At 35.6% G+C, this 18,637-nt stretch overlaps 2 protein-coding genes across 4 annotated transcripts in view; both read left to right on the plus strand.

The window, feature by feature from the left end:
- The window catches only part of LOC139119543 (ly6/PLAUR domain-containing protein 2-like), a 47,334-nt gene that overhangs the window by 10,667 nt on the left and 18,030 nt on the right, over nucleotides 1–18,637 (plus strand). The gene's annotated exons all lie outside the window — the stretch shown is intronic.
- LOC139119554 (ly6/PLAUR domain-containing protein 2-like) lies at nucleotides 5,655–17,474 on the plus strand. Of its 3 annotated transcripts, none has more exons than XM_070683400.1 (5): nucleotides 5,655–5,763; nucleotides 14,521–14,569; nucleotides 15,304–15,428; nucleotides 16,207–16,306; nucleotides 16,569–17,474. In XM_070683400.1, exons 2-5 carry the CDS (start codon nucleotides 14,536–14,538, stop codon nucleotides 16,712–16,714), a joined length of 405 nt encoding a protein of 134 aa, XP_070539501.1. In that variant the 5' UTR covers nucleotides 5,655–5,763; nucleotides 14,521–14,535; the 3' UTR covers nucleotides 16,715–17,474. The 3 variants fall into 3 exon arrangements, with proteins under 3 accessions (XP_070539501.1, XP_070539509.1, XP_070539516.1); XM_070683408.1 differs by having other exon boundaries at nucleotides 5,682–5,763; nucleotides 14,368–14,569; XM_070683415.1 differs by having other exon boundaries at nucleotides 5,686–5,763; nucleotides 14,524–14,569.

Here is an 18,637-nt window from a genome sequence, read left to right on the forward strand (position 1 = left end):
AGTGTTGTATTGCGTATAAAAGTCACTAATTTAAATCACTTGTATAAGTTCACGATTGTTATTCATGGATGCCTTTTTTCGAACTGCTGGCATCTTAACTTACAATCAATATTAAGGGCTTGCAAAATCTCGCAATTTTACAAGTTTTTTTTTACTCATGCGGAAATCAGTGATAACAGATTAAAATTAAAGAAAGTGGCTCAAAATTCCATTGTCTTGAAAACGTCACCATAAAAAGTTTTTTTTCAAAAGTGTTAGTATGTTCTTTATTTTTTTTTCTTTTTTAATTGGTTACATTTTATTCGATTCTCTTCATAGACAAAGATAATTTTGTTCTAAATAGCCATGATAACAGAAAAAGACCTTGAAAATATTAAATTAGAAAATAGGGAAATCAGCAGTGTCAAAAAGACAAGAGAAAAATCTGAGTATTACATGAATTTTATGAAGTTGCTAATGTCTTTTTTCTTATCTTTCAGTATATATCTTAAGATCGACATTTCATCTATTAGATACCTTTCAATAAGACTGATTTCCGTCAATCTTGCTTTATAAACCACAAATGTTGCTACAATCAAAAATAAATTTAACATTTCGAATTTTTTCTGCTTAAGCATGTATCCAAATATAAAGTGTTTCCATCTAATTACAATGTTGATCCTATAAATCTGATTTATAACAGTGTTAAATTTTTTCCAAAAAGATTTCAGCAGAGTACAATCAAAGAGAAAGTGTTCGTTCTTTATTTTTTATTCTTTACCTTACCTGCCAACGAATGCTTAATCGAAAAAATGTGAATTTATCGTTGTAGACGTTATCCTTGTAGTGTTATCGTTGTAGAAGGACGCCGCTTTGAGTGTGTTATTATTACAGTTTGTTTTAGATTATGAAGAGTATATTGATACCATAAAGCCATAAAAATCGCTTTAGACAGATTAACTTTTTTGGGGGTTGGAAGCAGTGGCCGACTGGTTTTGTGTGAGGCCTAGCAGCTAGGCGATGTTGCCGTGAGTGTGTGGGGGTTCGAATCCCGTTTGGGTTATAGTAAAATTTATATTTCATATATCCAGTAACAATTATGATAATAAAAAAAAAACCTCGTAGTATAAACGTGCCATGGATCAGATTCATATGTCTAGTGCACTAGCAGAACACAAGATGAAATCTTCTTTTTGAAAACAACTATGTTGAAAAATTTGGGGAATGGGGATGCTCCCATAGTTAATAACATATGATTAGCTTGAGTTGTAAATTCGCTCAGCGTCAGACCAATTATTCTTCAGTATTGGCGCTCTGTCATGGACTGCTTACCAGCTTTCATATTTCCATAGCAGCCTTTTACTATACACTTGTTGCTCTGGGAAATACAAGAGTATTAGATGGGGCTGAAAAATAATCGAAGTCGGTCCACTATTCATTATTGCGCTTACGAGAAAAAGTTAAATTGGCATTTCAAACGTTGTGACTGTGACATTCTTCGCGGCGATTCCCGACGTTGTCGGCGCAAACACAATAGAGGACCAATTTGAAACGATTGACGATCTCTTTGCGTGAAAGGGACGAAATCCATGCTTGTTTGACAAACATTAAAACTACTTTATTTCTAGAATGTCGGATACAGACGTCCCCTTCGTAATAAATCTGAAGGCGAATCATTCCAAACACTCATTGAAAAATGCTTTCAAATAGAAGATATTCATATTTTTGTTGTCACACTTATCTAAAAGAAGTCGTGGACAACAGATTTTCTAACGAAGCTCTTGCAATACAAATTTCTTCGAGTGATAAGAAAATGTCCAGCATTTTGGTGTAGGAGCTTAATGAAAAATAATATTCTGAATAATAGCGAAAGATTCAACGGCATATTTCTCTTAAGACCTTTCTTTAGAGATAGATAAACATGGCTGCTTGTTCCGTATTTATGGAGTGCTATTTGAAAGACATCTGTTGTTTATTTTCATGGATTTACATAGCCTGGGTCCCCTTTCTCTGTAAAGTGGTTATCGAGTATACTTACTGTCGCTTTCCAGGACCAAAAATATGGTTCGGTAATGTCGTAGATGTTATCAAATTGCAAGCAACTATACTGCAGTAACGAATCGGGTGAAGAAAATTTCAAACCAGCCACAGGAGATAAATTGCGAAGGAATTGATCAGAGTGTTTTGAAGAAAGTACAGTCGCGCGAAAACTTTTTGACCGTCAACTCACGTTTGCTGAATTATCAATCACAACATAAATTTGAAGCAAACATTAAACGCTGAAGATGAGGCTGCATTAGAAAATTAAATAGACATTAACTGTATGCCTAATAAGTGAACCATGAGACATAATTTTCTACATGCAATAGGGGTATAAATGAATAGTCGTATAGGTCTACAAATATGATAAATAACCGATACAAATTGAACATGTAGAGTAAAGCGCTATACAAGTGATAAAATCTTGAGAAGATTAAAGACAAAACATGGAAATTATTGCAAACTTCTAAAGGGATATAACCAAAAAGTGGTTTGCTAAAGTTATATGATTTCAACAAAAGGCAGTACTTATTGTCACTGCAGATTTCTCCCTCTGTGCAGGAACTCATAACTCATATTTATTCTGCATGAATTTGATGCACGATATATCTGTCTGCGTGTTTGGCGTTACCTTGTACAAAAAGTGACCTTCCCCGATAATATGCAAATTGACATTCTCTTTGTCAACTCAGCCCCACTAATTTCTGACTAGTTCCTCGGAAAAACAGAAGTTACAGGCTTAGTGAAGCATTGACGCGATGCTTCTGCTTTTTTGGCTGACTCGGATGGGGCTGAATTTAAACACTGTGCCACCTTCAGAGTTTATTGTGGGATGTATTTTTGAGCTCATTGAAAGCGGTAAAATATGTATTACCAGCGGAATTTGTGTACAAAGATAATATGAGGTTATTACGGAAATACCGTAAAGGATGAACGAGGACATTGGCTCAGCGCATCTCGACGCAAGGCGGAGGGCGTTGCGCGGGGTAATGACCGTTTTCATGCAATGTCAATATTTTTTCTTCCCATTTGTAGCACAAGTGTAGAAACGCTATCTCGGACGCGCTTCTGCAAGTTCTGGCCATGTATTGTGTGTGTGCACTACACACGTACAGAGCGCGCGAGAGACATTCTGTCACTCTTCCAATGAGTCCCTTGAAACCGTTCAACAGAGAACGCGCACATGCAGCAGCAGGGGATGGGGCGCCTTGAAACCGTACGTGTTACGGAACGTACGATCCGTACGGCTGTTTTAGCGCACGCAAAATTCTATTGTTCTCGATGATAGATGTATAATATTCAAAGTTATGACATGACTGAAGGCACGCCATGTCTTTAAAATGTGATCACTTCGTGAATGTTGGTGTTGTGATGGGTGTGTTCATGTTTTAATGACAAATTTGATCACATCCTTATTGTATTACACAGATTGACCTAAACTAGTTCAATCTTTGCCTGTCGACAGTCCCTTGTGCCATTTCTTTGCTAATATTGATATAGTCTCTCACACAGACAGGGTTGGAGAATGCCGCAGGCATGCGGAACCTTTCTGAGTTTCACGGCTTGCCTTCCTATTAATTATTCATGAGCTATGAGGCAGACAAAGAAATTTGCACAGAGTTCATAAGTTCAAGTGAGGTCAGGTAGTATGTTCACTTGTCTAGAGTTAAGTACACAGCTCGAGAGTGGTTGTAAGACCGGTGCTGTATCCACTTATTTACGCATGAAGTTCACTAAAAACGAGCATCTCACGCCTGATTTTGCTTGAACGTCCTCTCAGCTTCTTTCGGAGAAACACAACGGTTTTTATTCGGGTCAAATAATCACATCGCTTCCCTCCGGTAATTATTTTCCGCAAAATATGCAAATATTGAACATGTACTGGAAGCGACAAAAACGGAAATCGGAGAGAGTATGATAAATATCTTCTGGGGAAGCTGTAAAAAACATCGTTAGCACCAACCAAAGTGCGTGACGGAGGTACTTTGCCGCACTGGTCACTATGAAAGCTCATATTGTAGACGGTGGAACACATGCATGCGGACTCAAACGTAATTGCAACTGTACCGTACTCACGTGTCACTTGAATGTAGGACGAATGTCTCTACTAGAAAGCGTGAGATAGTATTTCAGGCAAGAGAGGCCAGTCGATAAATAGTTCATGCACTCCTTCCGACCCAGTCTAGTTTTTATCTTTATATTCCCCGGATTTTAAACATGAAGTCGGAGGCAGTTTTCACACTCACTTTTGATCAATATTCTGACACAAGAATGCTTATTTCTCTGGTCTACTTGACCATTTTTAGGAGCAGCTTAAATCGTATGGAGCAAAGCTTTCGCCATTTTGCTTTTTAATTGAAAAATATACTAACATAGAGTTAACAAAGTGACTAGCGGCCATTTTGAATTTCAAATAGTATTTATCAACAGCAAACTTCGAAATAAAAATAGGGCAGCTCGACAGAAAATGTCCTGACTTTAAAAACACTCATTAGGGAAAGACTGCATTAACTTGCATGGTAGCTGAAACCCGGGTCCTTCCCTGACCAACTCGGGTGACAAACAGAAGACTTTTAATCCCCCGAGGTGTGAATGAGGGACATACCAGCCATAACGTTTGACAAAGCGATGAGAATTATATGTCCGAATGCTTGCCAAGGGGTGGTGCCCGTTGAATGGGGTATATGGTATATAATGAGAGTGGAGAAATGTCAACTTCTCTCTCGATGTCAATCAGTTTCGGTCAAACACATACCCAAAGGTGTAGAGACATGTCTACAAAGACTTTAAAAGATAAATGATGAGCAGCAAGCAAGTCTCTATCTGCCAAACACATATTCAAAGGTGTAGAGACATATCTACAAAGAGTTGAAAAGAAAAATAAGCAGAAGCAAGCAAGCCTCTATCTGCAAAACAACCTAAGCTACATAAAACCTAAGTTCCGCCTTTGCGAGAGGGACGCCTTAGGCCACTCAAATTTCAACTGCTCCCATAATGCAAAGTAAACGGGTCACAAAAAGATGAAGAAGAAAGCCAAACAACCTAAGTTACATATAACATTCAAGTTCATACCCTGAATTTTTAAATTTTCTGTTTATCAAATAAAATAACATTTATTAAAATCACCAAGAAAATCCTTCAGAGTCAAAAGTGTCAAATTAACATCCTCAAAATCAAACCTCCTAAAGTAACGATGTAACATTACATTAAAAACAAAAATATTTATCTTGCAAACGTGGAAAATGTTGAATGAAACAAATTTTCCTCGTCCTGCATAAATTGTAAAAGGTGCAGAATAGCCATACTATTTCGGACACGACAAAGTATAATGACAGGTTGAATGAAAGTATATACTTGTTGACATCATCATTGTTGATACAAGCAACGCAGAAATCGGTCTGACTAATTTAAATGTTAGTAGTAACTTTTTGGTATTTGAAAAACGTACTGCTTTTGTGAAAGAATTTGGACATAAAGATTTAACTATCAGAATTGATATCAGTAAAACAGTAGGTTTTATGTAAAGGCAACCATACACAGAAATCACGTGCACCGAAAAGGCGGAAGAAAGAAACGAAAGTGATGTAATTTGACCTCATTTATCAGTGATAACCCTAGACTTATACGAATTGAATGAATTAGCATATTAACGTTTGGGAAGTGTGCATCCTATATAAGCCAGTATGAGTATTAGCTTTCCATATTAACATCACCTCCCGACAGAGAACATCGACGAGTCAACAGGTGAGTTGTTTTTTAAAGTTTACAAGCCCCAGTTATGATGACCATGAATGAGACACCACTGAATGTTATTTACAAGAAGTGAATTTTGTTTCACCTCACTTTGTTTTCTCACGAATAATCTTTAAAGGGACATAAGCTGTAACTGTTGACTAATTTTTCACTACTCTGTTTCAATGTATCAACTACAGAATTTTACTATAATCCGATCATTATGACCAATGCCCGTTGTCCTGCTTGCCAACACAGCCTGTATATGTGAAATGACCATTGTTATTGTTGATAAATGTATTCTAGTCCGGACCTGAATACAAAATTTAAACAACGACAATGCATATTATACTCATATGGTATATTTATGAGCTAAATATTAGGAATTTTTCCATGGTTCAGTGATTCAAACCAGAAACTGCAGATGATACACAGAAACAAACAAAATAAAAAAATGACCAAAGTTACAGCTAATGGATCTTTAAGGAAAGCGGCATTTCAAATTGACCAGTAATTCTATCGTGGCCTGACAAAAGCCAACAAATGTTTGTGATATTGGAAAAAATTGGTTTCAGGACTTAATTTGTCATTGTTTCGCATTCTGGTAAAGTTATATGTTGTTTCAAGAATGTGCGACGAGATAGCAACACTGTAATAAATTGCTTTAAAAAGGAAGTTATATTTCTCAGCTTTTCAACATCAATATTCAAATACTGGTCATATTTGGATCCGAAATCTTGGACCTGCGAGCACAAAACTATATGAATTCTTGTGAGCAGTTGCATTTGTGCAGGATTGCCAAAGTTTGTACCGAGACAGTTCCTCTTTTTTGAGTACAGCTTCCTCCGAAGTTATTTAAAGACCTCATAAACAACTCGAGAAATGTATAGAGCTTTACAAACACAGTTTGTCAAAATATTTACATAAGCAATGTAAAGGACTATTGAATAATACAATGAAATTCTGTATCAACCCTAAATCAAGAAACAACATACAATAAGTGTTTTCTGTTTGTATGCGAACAAAACTAGGGCGGGAGAATTTTTGGAAAGGGCAGAGTGCTCCTGAGAGTGATTAGACAGTGGCTGATTCATTGTATGGAGCTTGGTCTGAAAATACCCCCTTGTTCGAGTTGTCAAGGCGTTCATGTAAACAGTTTCATCTATGTGGATATTTTATCGTCTCCGATCCATGCCAAGATAACGTTTTTTTATTTTACTGTTCTGCAACTCGAATTTCTGTGTCTCTTCTACATTCTATTGTGAATTCAATTTTACAGCTCAACATTTCTCTTTACTTTCTGTATTGCTGTTCTATATTCAATTTTATAACGCGACTTTCTATGAATATTTCTATATTCTATCTACATTAAATTCTACTACTAGACCTGCTACATGATTTTAGTTTAACAATTCAATGTTATATTTCACAGGTCACCATTATTACTCTCCATTTCATTCCTCTTAATGTTATGTTACAATTCAACATATCAAATTCCCAATTTGCTTTTTAAAAATACAATGCTACACTTGCCATGAAGGTTGAATCTGGTGACTGCATTCGCCCAAGAAGAATTCAATCTTGGAGCATTTAGATTTTGCAAACTTGTCCTCCAACCCTGATGGTGGCGTTTTTAAGAATTCATAAGCAATTCATGACGTCATTTTCTTCGATCATGTCATTGTGTGCACTTGGTCATGAATCAAATGTGCGTAAAGTACGACGTGATATTCATTTTCAACACCATCGTGTGTATTTTCAGCTGATTTAAATTTCTGATTTTTATCAAGGAAACACTAATGAATATTAATTTTCAGTTTATAAAGCGGTTTAGAACTATCAGTCCGGCAAATTCTATACGGAAATATACGGACAAATACAAGTGAAGTTATTCTGTTTAAATCAGCCCTTAAGAGATAACAGGGCTGTTTTTAGTTAAAATGTGAATTGTGTTTGGGGCTGTCAACCATGTAGGAAGCAGCGGTTTTTCCCCTTTGAGTGTCATAGGAAGGTACATTGATAATTTAGACCTGCAGTCTTGCCTCTTGTACACTTCTGACCATGATGGGAATGTTGACCCCTTTTATTAACTCTAGCACAAACTGCTATCCGAAGTAAGTGCGTTTGACCCGTCGTTTCGTGCAAAAGTACAGAGCTTATGCTTCGTGGTTTGAAGTGTAGTGGTACAGAGGACCAATTGTTTCAAAACATATTTATCATTACAGAATAAAGTGAACCGTAATGTTTTCTTTTTAAATAAATATTGTAAAAATGCGTAGAAATGCCGCACTGAACAAGAAGTTTGTCCAAATTACACGATCACATTTTATCGCTGTTTTGTTAAAAACGTTTTATCTTAAAAAACGTGAGAAGTATAATTATTATTATAATAGTATTATTATCTTAATGATTGTGTCCGAACAGATAAAGACAAACAAATAAAATAGTCCAAAAAGAACATAAAATTATATTTAATTCACAATTAAAATCTATTTTTAAGTGCAATAAGTTAATAAACCGTTTGCAACAACGTTGAAAAAAATAATAAAATCATACCTATTGAAGTACATACATGTTTGCATAGTTCGCGTAAAACGTGCAATGAGCCAGAATTATAAAGAAAAATACCAAGCACACAAAAATTACAACCTTCCGGCTTTGACTGCCGATAGGAGAGAAAATCAGTATTGAAAAGGCAACCGTGATTATGCTAGATAAACGTTGGTAACATCTACACACAATAAAAAAACATCCAAAAAAAGAGACATACAGACGGTTAAAAAACGAGAGAAAATCAGAGTTTAAACCCGACCGTAATGGCGCTTGATAAAAGTTGGGGAGGGGAAGGCTAAGAATACAGCGGGGGCCGCCGGCGCAACGCTACTTGTAAGCAGGTCAGTTTCAATCAGGGTGCTATAGACAGATTTCGATATGTTACGCTCTTATATAAGAAACTGTTTAGCAAAGTTTAATAAAAAATTGTTCTTAATATGAAACAACCAGTAGAACCAAACAGGCCCCATCGAAAAAATGAAGTTTTTTTATGATTTTGAGCTGAGTAGTAATAAAAAGTACCCTAAAATAGGTCAAAATGGGCGTTACGCTGTTTCATCTGAAAAAAGCACATTTTTAACGCACTTTTTGAAACTGTTAGTTTTTTCGATTATTCATAATATTTAAAGTATCACATAGCATTTCTTCTTTCTTTTGCAAGTTATTTTATCTTAATACATGGATTTGAATGGCAATTGCGTGATAACAAGTTAAATTGGTGTGTCGTTATGCTTTTTATATTTTTGACAACAGCATTGATTTATCTCTCTATTATCACTTGGAAAACATTACCCTAGAATGTTACCTAAAACATCTATTTGATTGGAAGACCAACTACGTTGAGTTGGTACTAAATGTCGATAGGGTCAATGTATTGATTATGAATGACAAATCATGAAAGTTGCCTACATGTTTGTCCCAAAACTTTGTAGTGTCCGTGACACCCTCATAACTTTCAGCCGTATTCAGATAATAGAGATCTGACGTGATTAGCCAAAGTGGACCCGTTTGCCTTCCTTATATGTTATAAAAATATAATCCATTTACGACTTGCATTGTTTCAGTATATCAAAAAGGGGCCAAATGTAGTGTCCGTGACAGCCGTAGTGTCTGTGACACCAAATCCATACATTACTTGTAACAGTGATTTAAGCTGGTAATTCTATTGTTTACCAGCTGAAGTTACATTTTATAAGAGAGTAACTTAGTTTTTGAGTTAGACATCAAATGAAATATATTAAACCAGTGAAAGATGTTTTTTCTACCTTTTAAGATTATAATGTTAAAAAACTGTCCTATGAAATAACGGAATAGGGGTTTAAAAAGGGAACAGAAATAGTGTTATCAGTAACTTCCCAATATAACTTTAAGATAGAAATGTTATTTACAGTGAAATTAAGGCATAACACTTAACAAACGAATTTACTTTTACATTAAACCACTTTCCATTTGCATCTTGCTTCATGTCACGGACACTACACCTAACAAGTGGTTAACCATTTTTTATTGCATTTACATTTAAATTCACCTGACAACTGAAGTAAACTTAATAGACCATAATAAATCATTTTAAAAACAAAAGAAAATGTGTTTCTGAATTATATAAGGGGGAAAGTGGTTGCAAATCTGACTATTTATGGTGATGCTGCAGTAGTGTTTGCTCCAGTACAGATTTATGTCAACAGTGATGCATATAAGGGGAGGGTTTATGTCCCTTCAAATTATTTTTTCTGTTTTAAGCCTTTGTTTGCATTATAAGGCTGTATTATAAGTGTTTGATGAAATTTCCATCGTGTGTCGGTTGTTAAGGGAAAGCTATGGTGAGACATAGTCGGATCTATCATGTGGTGTCTATTGAATGCTGTAATCCTGAAATCTGTTTCGAAACACAAATGTGTGGTTTCTCCTCGCTCGCAAAGTTCTGTCTTTCCTAAGATGTTATGTCAGATATTTTGTTGTTTTTGTTATACTTGTTGATGTTAATGTTTTCACGTGTTATTGGCTTCAAATAATTACATCAATATTTATATATTTTTATCTTGTGTTGAGATTATTGTTAACGTTTTGTCTCTTTTTGTGAACTTTGTTTTGACAAGTGTGTCTTTTATGTTCTTGTTTCTTTTTGTGGGTTATTATTGGGTTGCTAGGGAAAAGGAATTTCTGTCCTTTTCAAGTTCCTTCCAGCATGCATTTTGCAAGACTTTCTTTCAAGTCTTTGGGCTATTCAACATTGAAATTCTATCTCTAAATATGTGGCTGTTTAATGGGCTGAAACGCATTGTCGGAGATTGCTATGATTGCATTTCATAAACTGGAATTTGAAATCATCTCTGAATACAAAAATGTGATTCACTTTTGGAAAAGATTCAGAAATGACATTCTCGTAATTTTAACTTGGACACAAACTAACTGGGAGATTTCGGCCATAGAATATACAAAATGCACCCAACATTTAAATTAACAATTAAGAAATCACTACAAAAATTAACATTTCTCGACGTCAACATTTTGAAGGGCCCAAGGCACAACCAAGAAAATAATAATTGGATATTAAAACCCACACAAAGCTAATTGGAACATTTCAATACCTGCACAGAGAATCATGTTACCTAAATCAAATTTTAAAGGACTAATTGGAGGTGAAATTCTCAGATACTGCTGTGCATTCAATGACCCAAGCGATTTCAGGGAGATAGTTGATTTCTTTACAAGAAAATTAATTTACAAGGAATACACAGAAAAAGAAATAACTAGAATTACAACAGAAATCACACACAGGAATTGAACTCAACAAAATAAAAATAAAAATAAAGAAGGTAACAACAAATAATCTAATCTTCACAACAACATATAGGCCATACATTAAAACAAAAGATTTGAAAGAAAGTCTTTCAAAATATTGGGAGGAGCTTGAAAAGGACGAAACATTAGAAACCCTGTTCCCTGAACCCCGATAACAGCCTACAAAAGAAACAAAAACATAAAAGACACACTTGTCAAAAACAAAATTCACAAAAATTCTAAACACAAGATAAAAATATGAAAATGTTGGCTTTATTTTTTGAAGCCAATAACACATGAAAACGACAACAAGAACAAGCATATGAAAATAAAAATATCTGACACAACAACTTAGGAAAGACAGTACTTTGCGACTGAGGAGAAACCACACACTTGTGTTTTGAAACATTGATTTCAGGATCACAGCATTCACAAGACACCACATGCTAGATCCGTCTATGTCTCGCCATAGCTTTCCCTAAACAAACAACACACGACTGAAATTTTATCAAACACAAATAATACAACCTTATAATGCAAACGAGGGGATAAAACAGAAAAATGACATTACGGGACATAAATCCTCCCCTTATATAATCACAATTGACAAAGATCCATAATGGAGCTAACACTACTGCTGTACCACCATAAATAGTCAGATGTGCAACCTCTTTCCCCCTCATACACAATATATGCTGACCAAATACTTAAAAAACTCCAGTCATCTATAAATATCAATATGAGTGGCAAGAGAGTATTACATTATACTCTTCAAGACTTTAATTAGACTTCTGATAGAGAGAATTTGTGTTTAATATTGTCTGTTTAAACTGATAAAGAAGTTGCCCCTTAAAGTATTCAAATGTGTAGTGTACGTGACGCTACTGAAATACAGATCACAATAATATGTTGGAAACCAAATGTTCAGTAAATCATTTTTTGTTCACTTTATATTGTTACTAGGACAGTTCTGCAGTGTATAGCAGTTTCTACATACCAGTTATGATTGTCTACATACCAGTTATCTCAATAATTTTCGCATTCAGTGTTGTATTTCTGATAAAATTTTCTGGTTATTGAAAAATACCAGTACTACAAATATTCTTTTTGTAAAACTTCCTTAATAATATGTTTTTGATTTGTTTGTAATCAATTCTTGTCATAATTTTACTATTTTTACACGTTTACTGGTCATAAAAAACAATAATTTGTTTCATATACATATTCTTGAATGTGTGGTGTCCGTGACGCTTTTACCATTCTACAAAAGTGACTAGAAAACTAACAAAAAATAAGCAAAATTTTGCTGCAAATACTATTAATGTTTTCTAAAGACTTCAACAATTGCAGTAAAAATAACTTAAATGTACTAAAGGGCAAATCTGTAAACTAGAGGTATCATAAGCTCATGGGGAGAAAAAAAATGAAAAATTCTATTTTTTTTCGTAACAAATCATTTTGCAGGAAATCATGCAAAGCCGGGTAAAATCATGATACATTCGTCTTATTTTCTACAACAGACATATATATATTTTTCTGGTTAAACTTTAAAAAAGAATATTTGTACAAATGTTGTATAGTCTACCATGTTATTTCTCCATCAACTCATAATATTTTGTAGTGTCCGTGACGGTGTGTTAACACAATAAAGAACTTGTTGCCATGGAAATACTGAGAAAGTTCGGTTGACAACTTTTCAAGCAATTATATACCAAACCTTAAGCTTTATGAATTTAGAAAATTTAGATATGTGTCTACAAGATGAAATGTTGACAAAAGTAAAACACTCTAGAGCACCCTGATTGTGACTGAGCCGAAGCGTTTTGAGTACGTATTGCACCATTCAAGTGTCACTGAGAAGTGGTACGTGTCGTGGTCTTAACCGTGGAATTATAATGTTGTTTCAAAATGACCTACAATTTATGTCCTCGACACATGTACCGGCCACTATGATTGTGTTTGTGTCTCTACAAGGTCCACTTACAGCCCGCTCATTCGTCGGACCCTCATTTGGTCGCATTAGTATGTAATGTTCACCTCACGGCACTGTGATTGTTACCTTGTGTCCATGTGTTAGCCTCGTTCTGTAATGTTCACATCACGGCACTGTGATTGGTTACCTTGTGTCCTTGTGTTAGCCTAGCCTCGTTCTGTAATGTTCGCTGCCTCGTAATATTGTGTCCCATATACTCCCTGGATAGCTGTGTGGTAGCCAGTAATTTAAAGTGTTTGCACCTGGTGTGAACTACAGTCTTTTCTATTGTAAATAAGTTTTGATACAAACGTTCTGAACAATATCGTACATATTGACTGTCCACCATTAAGGTTTGTGAACAAGGTAACACTTACGCAATATGACGAACCGTTTTTAATATCCGAGCATGCCGAAAGCACACCCGTATGCCGGCCTGCGCGTACAAATCCAGCGCTCTGATCGGTCCAGATAAGAAAAAAGCCGTTGTAATATAATTCATGATGTACTACGATCGGTACACCAGAGTTGGTACGCTGATAGCTAGCCTTGTCATTGCTGAAGTATCAGGCGGTCGGAGAGCCTTATAAGAGTCGTTCGCTTTTGATCGAGAGAGCAACAATTAATGTCAATTATGAGCGGAGAATATATAGTTGTAATAATTCATATTCTTAATGTAATATTTAATCAAGTTTTGTGATATCGTAGAGTACTTGGAACTATTTCAACGAAATCATCTCCAACTGACTCAAAACAGTATGCTTATTTAATTTAACCTTTTCCTTGTTTTCAATGCTATTGATATTTTTTCAAAAGGAAATCAAAATATCAGTAAGTCCACTACATCAACACCTCTCCGTCCGAAATCATGATTTATGGCATTGCTATTGAATGTATATGTTTTATTGGTGGTTTACCAGTGACATTAGTTATAACTAATGCTGTATTCAAAATTGTTAGTGTTATGCAGTCCGTTCTTACCAGTCTTTTCTCAACATTGCATGAGATATCTTTCTCTTGGCCAAACATTGCCAAATGTACACAAAGAAACACTCATTTTGCGTTACTGGCTGTTTATTCTTTTCTTCGTGCACATCCTTTAATGATGTACGGGCTTGTGATATTCGGGGGCTTGAAAACTTTTGATCATATAGAGGGGGATTTGAATTTATAGGGTATTGAGGGGGGATCAGAAAAAAATTCAATCGTGATTCCTCCAGCGCCCCCAATCATTCTTTGTGAACGCGGCCTAAGAACAGTTGGTTGCTTTTGTGTGTACTGTTATAGGCTCCTTTCGATTGCCTTTGCAGAACGTGGAAATACAAGACAAATTCTTACACAAGAGAGAGAGAGAGAGAGAGAGAGAGAGAGAGAGAGAGAGAGAGAGAGAGAGAGAGAGAGATGTCTCGCTAAATCATCATTTTGTTTGTTTTACATATCATAATATTGCATACATCGACCAGAAGGATCACAAAACAATGTCTGGAGTAGTTTTACTCATATTAATATTAGGTAAGTGACGGAAGACAATCCGCATTTTACTTACATTCAGTCCTCAAAAATATTTACTTCTGGGCCAGAAACACATTTTGAGACAAAAAAGAATCAAATGATCCAATCCAACTGTATTCTGTCAAATGCCTCGAAAATATAAAGATAAGAACATGGTTCTTCTCCCTGTATTAACAATGTCAACGGTAGCATTGTAAATGTCAAGGAATGTACAAATAATTAATTGTATCCTTTTTTGCTGACTGTTGCCTGCTGAAATAAATTTATCTATCTATCTATCTATCTATCTATCTATCTATCTATCTATCTATCTACCTACCTACCTACCTACCTACCTATCTATCTATCTATCTATCTATCTATCTATCTATCTATCTATCTATCTATCTACCTACCTACCTACCTACCTATCTATCTATCTATCTATCTATCTATCTATCTATCTATCTATCTATCTATCTATCTATCTATCTATCTATCTATCTATCTATCTATCTATCTTATATAGACATACACGCATATACATGCATTGCGGCGGAGGTGCTATCGACGCCTGCACAAGTATTCTTTATATTCTAATATATGGAGAAGAATAAACAAGCTTCATTCATATTGAGTCTAGTATGAGTAACAGTGACTGTAAAGACAACGACATTTGATAACAATCTAGAATGCTTTCGTGCACTTTATTTATTGAAAGAGTCGTAAGATCAATTTCATGTACGATTTTGTAGGTTTTGTTGGCAACTTGAGTGTTGCCTTGGAGTGTTATACTTGTGTTGGACCTGGTGCTGGTTGTCAAACCGGTTTTGAAGGCAACGAGAGAGAATGCATATCTTCCAAATCCCAACGTTGTTATGTAAGTTAAATGACACATCTACAATACATGTGCCTGCCATTGTGTATTTATAATAGTAAATGTATTAGAGCTTTGTCATTACCAGTGGATTTTGTGACGTCATACCCCCAGATTATTACTGATAATGTATCCGATTATTCAGTTTTGAGGCCCCACAGCAAGCATACAATACAAGGTTTTTGTTTGTAATAAAGGAATAAAGGACTGGGCATCTAAAAAGGGGGCAAATTGTGGGGCAAATTTAAGATGAAAAACGATAAATCTTGATAATGTTGCACAATATCTATTATAATGCCTAATTATACGATTTATCAAATATTTGTGAGTCCTCTCGCTTGCACGTGTCGTCTGCTCTTTCTGGCTAGCGCTCAGGTGACACGCTGCATGCAGGTGCAGTTTGCCCAGTTCAGTACTACGTTGTTTACAACATGGCTAGCTTTGTTGGTTTACAGATGAAACAGAACTCAGTACGCTTGCAAACTGGGGCGCCATTTTATGTTTTGGCAAACATTTATTATTTATCTTGCTCAAAATTACACATGTAGTCGAAGTGGACAGTTTATTCTACCTGTATAAGCACCCCTCAATGTGTACATTCCCATGAACTTGTTTGAGTTTGGAAGTAAAATCACAAAAATAATGCTAAGAGATACACCTATCGGGCCTTTAAATATATAGTTTCATATGATCATGTTTGCCGTTGCTCGAATGTGTATTTGTCTAATGTGCATCTATACAGCGTTTCTGAATGTTATTTTCTTTCTTTGTTATTTCGTAGGTCAGTCGAACTGAACTTAATGAGAATGTGAAAGCTTTCAGCAGGAGTTGCGTCGATGTCTCAGCCTGCAACGATGGATGTGTGGAGGATTCGGTTACGGGTAATGCAATAGGCTTATTTAATGCAAACGAGAACCCATAATGAACTTACAGCACACACACTGATTGAAGACACTCTTTGTACAAAAACAGAAAAGAGCTATTGTAGCATTTATTTGTATACCTTTAAAGGAGTCTATTTTGTGAGTAATGAATGCTACTAAAGTGCGACATTGGATTATTTATTTGTCGCTCTAAACATTTTTAGAAGCGGCCTTGTGACCATATTATTTCAGTACTTTCATATTTGTTTTAATATTTAAGGTTACAAGACTAACGTTTGTACCGAATGCTGTGACACAGATCTGTGTAATACGGGAAACAGCGGAGTGTTGTTCACACCTATCATACATCTGCTGATCGTTGGTACGGTTATGGCTCTGGAAATGTCTGCGATTATGTCAGAGTGAACGACCGTATTTGCAAATCGGTTGAGATCTTCGTGTGTGAAATCTGATGATTTTTCTTCTCATATACACAAGCGACATTGAAGGTTACCGTGAAAAGCCAAAAGTTTGTCTCCAATGGCTTACTTAACCTTAGATTTTGTTTTACTGGGACAATCAATGAATTTGGAAATGTTACGTGATGATTTTTCTCGTTCACCCCATAACCATTTCATTTACTAAGTTGAATGCGGACAATATGATAGGTTATTGATTTCTGACATTTTGACTCCTACTAATGTTTCGGACAGCAATTCGCAAAAAGATGGAAGCTAACACAATTACAATGTTTATATAGAATATGATATATTAGAAAACTGTTACGATCAGTTCGCAATATGTTCCTTCATGTTTTAACGGGAGGGTATCCTCGGAACTGGGCCTTTGCAGCTCTCCTGTTTAAAAATTAAACAATATAGTTCATGCATGGTATCTAGAAGCATCACCTCAGCTCAGTTGCACTGCACTGTTTACATTTTACGATCCTCATTGTTAACAAACGTGATTTAAGTTTTATCAATTGCCAACGTACCCAAGATACAGTGTTTACATCGGTCCTAGGAGTTCAAGCAACTTTTAAGCACAGTTTCGATGACACTCTCCCTAGAAGCAGGTAATTCTTCATCAATTTTTGTATTCAAATAAATCAATATAGTTTATATCCATCTATGTAATTAATTAGTCTTATATTAATGTGTTCAGTAAAACTTTCATTTCCCCTGCATGCTCTAAGGTCTGCCTGATTCATTACGGTTTATTTATATTCTTAACACAGCGTTGAAGCAAGGAATGTTAAACCAAAAGACATTGTGTCCCACTACCAATTATTTTGGGGGACATTTTGCAAATTTTGGGGACAACATGAGTCAGCTTCAATCACATTTTGTGTTATTGCATTACAAATTAGTTTAACGAAGCAAATTCATGGTACTGGCACCGCGTCGCTGTTGTTACAGTATACTGTATCTACCTCAAACCAGAGCTCAGTCGGACTACAACCCAAGTGCAGCGTTTTAGTTACATTAATCACAGCTTCGAAATTACGTAAACATAAGCCTCGAAATAATCATGCAAAAGAAAGGCCATCGTCAATAGCACATATTAACTGCAGACTTCACCCACTGAACACATTTGACTCATAAATCGCCCGAAGTGACCTGCAGTGCGCGAGAATGCAGTCGCAAGAGCACATACTGGCTGCCACACTGTTTAACATTGACCTTCCTCAAATAAGTGCTGAGTAAGTAAGAATACTTCGTTATTGAATTAAGTTATTCTTATTGCTAGATGATAGTTTCTGTGCTATATTCTTTTCGACTGTTGTTCATTGATTTTTTCGGGCATCTGAATTTACATTAAATAATAAGGTCTTGCGAAATCTCGCAAAGGAAAACTAATGACAAAGGTTTTTTACTCATGCGTAAATCAGTGATTTTAACAGATTTAAAGTTAAAGAGTAGCTCCAAATTCGACAGTCTTTAACACGTCACAATAAAAAGATTATTTAAAAGGGATTGGTTTATTCTTTTAATGAAATCGATACCGTGAATGAAAGGACTGCCAACGAAAGCTTGATTGAAAATGGTGATTTTTCGTTGTAGAAGGACAGCACTTGCAGAGTGTTATTATTACAGATTGTCTGAGATTGTGAAGAGTATATTGTTACAATTCAGCCATGAAATCGGGTTTGGACAGACTAACTGTACACTCAGTGTTTACACTCGTAATATGTTTATAAATTACGTAAACATTGTGACAATCATACAAAAAACTCGTAGCTTACATTTGCCAATAGAAGAGGTACACGTAGCTGGTGCACTGGAAGGACACAAGGCGATATCTTCTTTTCGAATAAAAAAACTGGGTCAAGTTTGGGGAGTTTGGGGT

This window comes from Ptychodera flava, chromosome 2 (genome assembly GCF_041260155.1).
Source record: "Ptychodera flava strain L36383 chromosome 2, AS_Pfla_20210202, whole genome shotgun sequence".
Classification (NCBI taxonomy): Eukaryota; Metazoa; Hemichordata; class Enteropneusta; family Ptychoderidae; genus Ptychodera; species Ptychodera flava.